This window comes from Spinacia oleracea, chromosome 5, assembly GCF_020520425.1.
Source record: "Spinacia oleracea cultivar Varoflay chromosome 5, BTI_SOV_V1, whole genome shotgun sequence".
Lineage (NCBI taxonomy): Eukaryota > Viridiplantae > Streptophyta > Magnoliopsida > Caryophyllales > Amaranthaceae > Spinacia > Spinacia oleracea.
In genome coordinates, this window is record NC_079491.1 from 68,502,014 (window position 1) to 68,512,947 (window position 10,934).

General features: G+C 35.7%; 1 protein-coding gene across 1 annotated transcript; it reads right to left on the minus strand.

The window, feature by feature from the left end:
• Window positions 1-4,064: 4,064 nt before the first annotated feature.
• LOC110789613 (ER lumen protein-retaining receptor A) lies at window positions 4,065-10,077 on the minus strand. The gene is made up of 6 exons (XM_021994315.2): window positions 9,738-10,077; window positions 8,589-8,854; window positions 6,917-7,032; window positions 4,690-4,763; window positions 4,543-4,606; window positions 4,065-4,448 (listed from the first exon to the last, which is right to left on the minus strand). Exons 1-6 carry the CDS (start codon window positions 9,826-9,828, stop codon window positions 4,412-4,414), a joined length of 648 nt encoding a protein of 215 aa, XP_021850007.2. The 5' UTR covers window positions 9,829-10,077; the 3' UTR covers window positions 4,065-4,411.
• Between the last annotated feature and the right edge of the window lie 857 nt (window positions 10,078-10,934).

The following is a 10,934-nucleotide window of genomic DNA, read 5'->3' on the forward strand; positions in this document are numbered from 1 at the left end:
TGCAACAAATGAGAAGCAACACTCACGTTGTAGCACTGGAAATCAAGCATAGCTTTGAATTCCATGAACTGTTTTAAAGATGGGTTTGAGGCCCATGGTTGTAAAACATTGGGGTTGAACATTTATCATATATGAAATATATTTTCATATTCCATTTAATCTTGGTTTAGTATTAAATGATGAGTCCCTTCAAATTTGACGATATATTCAAGATAGACTGTCAGGACCAGTCCTGTGACTAAGAAATGTCTATCAAGTGAACTTGAATGTCAAAGGTTGAAAATGGTCCTTGGTCGGAGTTTTCTATAAAATTGGACGCATAGAAAACGTTAGACGACTAGAATGCAAGATGACTAGTAGTTCTGTTTCTTGAACTATGTGGACATGGCAATGTCATAATCATTTGCATAGATACTTACTTTGGGAAGACTAGTATCGGACAAGACCTATGAAACTTTACTGTAAGAGATGAAAATCTGTCATAAGTAAATTTCATTAAAATTATTAGACACTAAATCCTCAATACCTGAGTGATTTGAGATTACTTGTTTGAGAACTGGTTGCTTTGACGTTGACCAACCGTCGCACCGTAAAAGGAGGCTATAAAGGCAATGCTCAGGTAATCACCTATCAAACGAAGTCTAATCTCAAGATCGCAAGATTGGGATTGTCCTCCCATAAATCGGGATGAGATGCTTAAAAGTTGTACAAGGCCACTCGGAGAGCTAGAAACTGTAAAATGCATGGCCGTGCTCGGATGAATCATAGGTTATGATTATCTGTTTATTTGATCAGTTGAACTCTGAAACTGAGAAACACCTCTGGGCATAATAAGGATGACAACTCTTACCTTATGTTCAAGAGCAAGCATCGAGCGACAAAGGAATTAGGAAATGCACACTTGTCCCTAAGGACAAGTGGGAGACTGAAGGAAATAATGCCCTTGGTCCAAGTATGCATTCTATGTTAAGTCTAATAAATGCGGTTCAGTATTAATTAACAAGTTAATAATTCAGTGAGATCAAGTGAGCTGAATGCCTAGCTAGAGGCCGCTTCAGTTCAAGTGGAATTAATGATATTAATCCACAGCTTACTCTTGACTGAACCCGTAGGGTCACACAAATAGTACGTAAACGGATCAAGTATTTAATGGCATTAAATACTCTATCTATGGATATTCGGAATCGACGGATCTTGGTTTCAGTGGGAGCTGAGATCGTCACAAGCAAGAAATGAATACTCCGGAAACGATGATATTGCCGGAAACGGAAATATGGATCGTATCGGAAATATAAATATTATCCAAGTCGTAGATGTTGCCGGAAACGGAAACATGGTACGTATCGGAAAATATTATCGGAAATGGAAATATTGCCGGAATTGGAAGTATTGCCGGAAACGGAAATATTGTCAGAATCGGAAATATTATCGGAATCGGAAAATAATTCCGGAAACGGAAATATTAAATATTTGTTCGAAACGGAAATTAATTCCGGAATCGGAAATATTAAATATTGTTCGTATCGGAAACGAATTCCGGAATCGGGAATTTAATCGGAAGCGTATCGTACGAATTAGCATCGGACGAGGCCCGCTAGACGAAGGCCCATCACGAAGCCAGGCCATCGCCCAACGAGCCGCACGCAGCAACGCACGCCTCGACCAGGCCCAGCGCAAGGCCAGGCCCAGCCAAGGGCGCGCGCGCGCACAGCACAGCAACATGGGTTGTGCGCCTGTCGTGGGCCGCAAGGCCTGCGCGGGTGCACGGCTTGTGCGATGCGTGTGCGGGAAATCCTAATCCTATTAGGATTTGTGCAAAGATTAAAATCCTAATCCTATTAGATTTGCTTTGTTATTTAGAGTCCTAATAAAGTTCTAATTAGCAAATCCACATCCTAGTAGGATTACAATTCCTTTTCCATACTCCTATAAATAAGTGCCTAGGGTCACAATTTATGGACACGATTGAAGTATTCAAAGGGTAAGTTTTTGAAATATAAATCAGCCATACACTTGCAATAAGAGCCAAAAAATCCTAAGCACCTTAAGGGCGATTCTAGTTGGTCTAACTTGAGGCGGATCCGGACGTACTGTGGACTATCTACGGAGGGACGACATTTGGAGTCCTAAAGACTTGTTCTTGTTCGGTTCGGGCGCAGCTAGGGAAGGCACGCTACAACATGTATGCATCTATTCTATGCTAAATGATTATGTGTAAATAATATGCTTTCCTGGCTTTATGGTTTTTCCGCATGATTTATGAATTGGCATATGTATCATAACCTAACAACACGGTCGTATGTCTTGGGAGTTCCACGATGGCCGGAGAAAAGATCACTGAAACCAATACCAATACACAAACGCACCCAACACCAATACATATGCAAAAAAAACGCACCCAACACCAATACTTGCACAAACGCAGCTACGAACGAACCAACTGAAGAAACCAAAAAACAACCACTGATTCACCGACGCGATACCACTGCAGAAACCACGCCACCAACACAAAAGAACCACTGATACACCGACGAGTTACCACTGTAGAAACTCCGACGAACCACTGCAGAAACCAACAGCACAGAACTGCACCCCTACGAAACTAGAATGTCCTGAAACTGATCAGAAAGTGCTCTCTAAACCCGGCTGAAACCTTCCAAAACCGCCCTGTATTTCCGCAGCCTGTACCCCCAGTTAAAGACGTCTGAAAAACAGAACCAAGAACGCCGTGAAATTCACCCAATATTGCCCTTAAAGTCTACACAAGAAACCACCGAGAATTGCAATTAAAACGACGTGGAATGACGCCTGAACAACACTACAATAGTCGCCTGAAAACACCCTGCAAACCGCCGGAACCGCCGCGTGAAAAACGCACCATAAACGCACCAAAACTGCACTTTAAATTCAAAAGAGCCACCTGAGAACCGCCTGAAACCGCCTGTAAACCACCAGCAAGCCGCCCTATATGCGCTGCCTCACCGCCAGAAAACGCCTGAGCCGGTCACCAGACCAACTGACGCCGCCACCGCCGGATTGTGGACGTGGACGCTTCACCCTAATCGGCCATAACCAAGCCCTAGAGAGAAACCGTTATTATTATTATTATTATTATTATTATTATTATTATTATGAATCAAATGCTAACAAAGTCAAACATTTTACAAATAATTATTATTATTATTATTATTATTATTATTATTATTATTATTATATATTATTTTTATTATTTATTATTTATTATTAATTATTATTTATCATTTATTGTTATTATTTAGCAATTAATTATTGGTTATTAGTTATTAGTTATTATTATTATTATTATTAATTATTATTTATCTATTATTTATTTCAATTCAGTAATATTTAGTTCAGTTCACTTAAATTAAGTTAATTTAAATTTAGTTCAGTTCAAGAGCCTTCAGTTCAGTTCAACTCTAAAGAATAGAGCCTAAATTACCTAACCCCCCTTAGTCAATCAAAATTAGATTTGTTGCTAAAATATCGGTATTAAACCCGAAACTCCCGGCGGATGGCTTCATGAGAATTTCTAATCCCCATGTCAACCAAACAACTTAAGGAAGTTCCTATGAATTTAACAACAAAAATAATTTCCTTTGAAGTACAACTTCATATGCGAATTAAATTCCCATGTCAACCAAACAAGCCCTAATAATATTATGATTGATAAATTTTATCAATATATTTTTTTTTTTTTGTTATTACTGCTACTGAGTATTATTTATCATAATTATTTATTTATTATTGAGATAGAATGTTTTTTTGACAAAAATATAAAATTACTATTAATAACAATCAATTGCAGTACATGAGTAGATAAGACTATTTGCTAAGTTGGATCAACTAAGTTTTTAAGATGATACTTATGTACTCCATCATAATTCGAATAGTAATGTACAGGTCTTGGGGGAACCAACCCCGAAATTTACCCTCCTCCACTAAAGGGCCGTTTGGTTCACTAAACAAGATGACTGAACCTTTTAAATATAGCAATAGTAGTGACGTTCCTCTTTCAACCTCAAGACATATCTACAAATTGATGATAAAACACGAAATGAAGTTGACTAATTTCATAGAATGTGTATAACCTCGGTCCTTATTTGTGCAACTTACAAACAACTCCATATCTTCATTCAGGCATCCAATGTATGATGTAACATCCTAATTTTTACACGTGCTGTATGTCCTACATCAAATAGTGTATAATCTGATCTATGTAAAAAGGAAAAGAGTTCCCTATACAAGACCACCTAAACTCGCCAGTGTCCAATACAATCAGGAATCTCATCATGGTACTGGAACCAAAATCACAAAACCTTGACGCCAATCATGCCGATAGTGTTAGCAGACCAGCCTTCAACATTAGTCCTGTTCCTTTCAGCATTATGGCTCAAGCTGGCAACTTAAGGTTCGAATTGTTTTTCCAGCTGAAAAATAAAATAAAATAAAATAAAGGGCTTCCTCATTTCATATACATTAGAAAGGAAACAACAACAAATGATCAAGTTCTGAGTTATTTACCTGATGAAGTAGTAGTAAAAGAAATCCGCATAAAGGGCAGTCTGGACAAGACCAGAGACGCAAGCTGGAAATTGATTGGAAATCACAAGTCAGACATTATTAGCTTGGTCATCGCTTTGTTCTGCTGAAGAGGATAAAATCCCTTACCTATCCATCGACTGAAATATGGTTCTGTGAAGTAGCGATAAATCCAGTTGAAAATGTAGAATGCCCTGTATGCCCTATAAAAAACAAGAAATGCCTTTTTTACATGGATGTTTTAAATGGAAACATCAAATTTACAGAATCTTGAGGTAATTTTGACCCAAACAAAGGTATGTAGATGTTAAAGACATACTAATATATTACTCATGAAGTCATAGGTCATATTTAGGAGATCATACAGAAGTCAACTCTGTAGGGACAACCATCACAGAGCATGAAATGGCAACGAATTTGCACTTCACAAGCAGAATTCAGGCTTTAAAATATGTGATATGAACTTATTATCATCTTTACCTATCTTAATAAGTCGAAAGGTCACTGACTAATACAATTGACTAATTGAGCATTCTTATCCCTTGGGCCATTTGGCAAATGGACTTGGCACTTGAGAGATACGTTGTCCGATATAGTAACGTTTACGTAGTTATAGTTACTTCTTCAGTTCTTTTTTGGATGACACAATTTTTAATCAAGTTTGCCAATGCAATATTTCAATCATTAATATCTTTAATTATCAATGGGTAAAAATTATAAAAAGTTGATATTATAAATCTATACCAAAACCTCCTCAGTCCTCACATAACTATATCTTTTCTCAAATATAAATCACAATTGATTGTCAAAGTAGATTATATAAATAGTGTCAAAAGTCAAATTGCGTCATCTAAAAAAAACGGAGAAAGAATAAATAAAGAAGCATAATGCAAATAATGGGAAACATATAACAAAAATATTCTATATCAAATACTATCATATACGTAGTATTATCATAGCAAAACCTGCAGCATGGATTTTTTTCATGATTTTCCTACCTTGAGCTTTCTGATGGAGTATTGATCCTTGTTCATAATACTATATCAAATTTTAAAAATCAATATATTTTTCGCATCTAACTGGAAGGACCAGAAAGAAAGATTGAGTAGCTTAAGAGTACCCTGCAACAGTTTCAAGACATAATACCATTCCAAACAATTTCATCAAGGATGAGAACTTTTTCTTCCTCACACCAACTCTCCTTCCATATATACATGTCTTGACACATTCCAAAATGCTATTAATATTCTAGACCAAGAAACGAATTCTTGAAAATTGGTAAATTTATTTTCGTTTGCTATCAGAGAGTTTATTTCAATAGTCATTTACTTAAACAATTAAGAAACTTCGTACGTATTAACATAACTCAAATAAGTCGAGCCCATAAAACAATTGTTCTAAGTTTCAAGTAACTTTTATAAATCTACTTGATCACCCTAATAAAAAATTAGTTGCTTTGATTTAAATAACAAGCATCCGCAGATGAAACTTGTTAAAAGAGGAAAACATTCTTTTATTACGTCATCTGATCCAAACAGCATTACGTAATTAGTTTTTTCTTTCTCCTCTCCGCAACGCGCCCCCCCCCCCCCCCCCCCCCCCCTCCACCCACACGGTTTTTAATCTAGGGATTCTGACCTTCAAGAATCAAGCGGTAGTTGATCGATGATGCGATACAGGGTATCTACTATCTAGCATGGAAATATGTCCATGCCGCTTGGTCCCGAGACCATGTACTTTGAAAAGCACTTCAAAAAAACTTGCAAAGTAGGGTAGCTTGAGAAAATTACCACACACACACACACACACACACACACAAAAAGACCATTAAGGGAATAGCAGATTAGATGAAATAGCAACCAAAATATTAATAAAAGGGAATAAACAGGAGGAGACTCAGCTACTGCATGGTATAGTTCAAAATCTTAGTAAAAGGATGAAGGATGTATTAGCAAATATTTTAAGTATGCCTATTTCTGATTAACTGATCATACCCAGCTATGTAAATTGAGAAAGACGCAATTTCATGACTATTCCTAGTTGTAAACATATATTGAATTAATAAGTCTAGGACAAGAAAAGCTGGTTAAACATTTTAGATAAAGGGCACCAGCAGATGGTTCAGAAAGAAAGGCCTGATAAATTTACAGAGTAAAATACATCTGAATCAGGAACTTTTTTTCTTTATTAGCTTTTGGCCTCTCCGGCTTCTGGTTTAGCAATCCATGGGATACAGCGGAGATTCAATAAGGCGAAAACGACAGAGCAATAGATCCTCAAGATATGTTCATGGTGGGAAGTTTGTATCACTAGAGATATACCAACAAGAAACAAGTGAGATAAATTTAGGATATACCCAAGAAAGAAAACATATTGAGCTGCCAAGTTGTCAACATTTCCACTTCTTTGTAGCAGGAAAAGCTGGGGAAGAATAGCAACAGCTTCCAAGTATATAGAAAATGCCCAGAAAACCTGGAAAAAATATATAATGATGTAATGAGCTATAATGTAATTGAAAGTGTTTGCAGCCCGCACATGTGTAGTTCTAGAATAGCAAACACTATTTAGAAAAAGAACAGATAAAATTCTAAAAGAACTCCCCAAATTCAAATCGTGCAACTTTCTAATGAAGAAATGAATCATGAATAATAGGAACCATGAACAACATCCTGTTTTTGCATAATCTAGTTAAAACTATGGTCCTATACTCCTATTATATTGCAGAGTAACGCCACAGGACACTAAAAACAATAACAAAACTTGGAATAAAATGTTCTCCTAATCAGATGCTGGAAAAGTTCTGCTCATAAATTTAAGCAAACTTGTAGCTTGAAAGTGAGAATTCAAGCTAATTGATTTGTTGGAGCAATTAGTAGAGCATTGGAAGGACACCAAATTAGCAAAGAGAAACAAGGCCTGAACTTATTATCTGAAGTTCTGAACTTATTTTCAATGACCTTATTTGTGAGTGTGTCTGGACTAATTTTGTCTAAGCTTATCTGAACTAGAACATAGCGAGGCCTAAAGATTGCCAAACACTAAAATAAATTTGAATGCTAAATAATATAGGCAGGTAAGACACATACATCAAAATAGAAAAAACGGACACATCAGGGTAACACCAAACTCTACCAACATTCCTCAACTTCAGTACTTTAAGATGGAATCTTTACCAGGGTTGGGGGGAAGGGATAAAGTATATAAGCACAAACTATTTCTATATTTATTTTATGGGGACGCCATATGCATAGTTCTTGTGGAAGTGACACCTTTTTCTTCTGCTACTTAAAGGCGAAAAGAGACGAAATAATTACAAGGCTTACGAAACGAAGAAATGTTATCATTGATTCATGAGGAAGGAACATATTTCTTATTAAGTATTCTACCATAAGAGTTCAAAAATGGAAAGTAGGGGAGGAACTTCATACATTGACATGTTCCAATGTCATGTTTTCATCACAACAGGTAGAAATAAAAAAAGTTCCAGCAAAATGCTTAAAACCTTCTTTACAAACTTACACACGTCTAATGCTGAGCAATAATACATCCATGCCATAAAAGTGCTCTAAAGGTCAAGTGATACCATGTAGCAGCTCAAAAAGAAACCAGAATAATATGAAAATGAGGATACGAGTTATAGTGGAAGAGAACAAATTTCACTTCTGGCAAAGATTTCAAGCTTTCATTGAACACAAGTAACCATAGACCTCTTAATCCTCTTCCAGGGAAGAGAATATGCAACTCATAGCCTCATAGATAAAGAACTCCCAGGAAACAGTATATAGTTTGCACAAATTCAGGATTACAAGATCAGAGTTCCATTTGAGAACAGCAAAAGCATAAGCATGGATAACTGCACTACATAGAAATTCTTCCAACGAATTAACATAACGAAGTAAATAAACACACTGAAATTTCTTTCCAGGCACTGGTTGAAGGTTTCAAACACAAATTACCATCGCAACACACACAAATTTCTAAATGCAAATGCTACAGATAAAATTACATGTTAAAATCCCAGCCTTTACCTCTTGCACGGTGAACTTCTCATGAATAAACAACGCCAAAACTAAGCATCCGAGGACCAGAAGATAATAACGAAATGTATCAAGAATTTTGTCATATGAACGCTTGATGATAGGGTGCAACCTCATACACCAAACAATAGCCAAGGAGCTACCAACGAACACAACCTTCATCACAGTGTTATAGACAGATATGAAATCTGTGAACAAATCAAGGTAGCGAGCCAAAAAGACCAGCGCATATAGCTCTTGCGTCTTCAGAGAAATGCCTGACAAGTGGCAACAATGATCCCAAACAAACTTCAGATAACGCTCTAAGTTAATCATCAAGCATCGACTATTGCAACTACAGAAAACTGCTATCTAAAATTAATAAATGTATTCTTCTCAAACAGAAAAACTGTGAACATTACAGCACAAAACTACAAATACCACTAAAATTGTACTCAAACCACCATAAATAAAGTCTCATCGCATGCTTACCTTTCGCTCAGCTCCAAAGACGTTACGCTAAAACATTCACATTACCTCTCATCCTAAAAATAAATGTCTCATTCTACATTTTTACAATTACTAATGTCCACTCAAGTGAAAGTGAAATCCGATATGTTGGTTTCATCATCCATCCAGTAAATTGCAAATCATGTAATAAATTAATAATGCAATAATAATTTTCCGTAATCCACTAGCTAGAAGGGATGCGCATAATCCAAAAAGTGTTCCAGAATTCAAGGAAAGGCCAATGACAATAATAATACCTCAAATTTTTTCAAACAAATTCTATTCCTCCAATAATCGTGAATTTGAATTTCAACAACACTACATGACAAATTTCTTTCACTTTCAAATATTTTTCAGGTCAATTACTAGTCAAAATGCAGTAAATACAACAACAAAAATGGAGACAATTTCCGACATTTAATAACTTCCATCATTTCTACTTCAAACAAACCCTAACCTTAAAAAAATTACGCATTTCTGAGTAATGTAAACCTCTAGTTGCGAATAAATTCGGCTAATGTTAGATAATTTCTTCAAAATTAAGAAATATATTGCATAAATTAATGAATTCAAAATTCGAAAAAATATCAAATAATCATACGAAAGTAAATAAGAAGGAAGAAAGTGAAAAGGAGAGGAAGGATTGAAGACCTGAGCATGATTTAGTAGCATAAATTTTGAGAAGTAAAACTACAATACTGATCAAATGAGTCATATCACCAGCAAATCTGAACATATTCATGGTTGCTTCTCTCTGATAATCTGGAAAATCTGGAAAACAGTGAAACTGAAGAAGAAGAAGAAGAAGAAGAAGAAGAAGAAAAAGAAGAAGGCAGAAATGAAGCCCAATAGATAGTTTGGGGAGAAAATGGCGAAAATTAGAGAAATTGGAAAATGTAGGAGAGAGAGAAATGACGTGGCGGTAGGAGAAGTTGGCGTTCCTTCCACGTCGTTGAGTTTGTGTATTCGGTGCAGGTGGATCGGGAGACTGGGGACTAAGGAGTCGGGGGCTCAATGGCTCATAGAGTCGTACCCTCATAGTATTTTTTTTTTCTTTTCCCCCTATTACGAGGAGTTTCCACCGCTTTCGACGAATGGACTAATTTTCCGCAGGAGTTTGTATGTGTATATCGATGGGTAGCATCCCTCCCAGTTGAGTACCCTCATACTAGGTGAATAGGTGTAATTCGTGTAATGGACAGTATGTTATTTGACGTGTATGGACTAGACTACAATGTGGTGTTGTGTCTGTTCTAACCCGCGCCAATACAATCCTTATTTTATTTAAAGCAATCCTTTATACTTTTATTTTTTTAATTCAAAAAAAAATTATAACATTGACTTTTATATTTTCTCTCAACTTTTTCTAATATTATTTTAGTTAAATGATTTGACTTTTTTTTAGTGTCACGTGTATCTAATTAAATTAGAATATATTTTTGGATTATAATAATGGATGATTTTTTGACTTAGAAGATCTTGAAATTGTGGTAATTTTTATTTATTTGTTTTCCTTTTTTTGGAGTCTTTTCGTGCAATTTGTATGAAATAAATATTATATTTTGTACATATTGAACGGAATATAATTAACTATTTCGTACAGATTGAACAAAATTAATTAACCATTTCTTATAGATTGAATATTAATAACTAAGTATTCCGTACAAATTGAACAACATATAATTCCTTACAAATTGAACATAACTGAGTTCTATCATCACTAGTAATGTATAACAAACAACCACTATATGATCACTCGGCAGTTGTTTCACTATAGACGACTAAAAGAACTACTAGTATCATTATTTTGTTCAATCTGTAAGGAATAGTTAGTTCTGTTATGTTCAA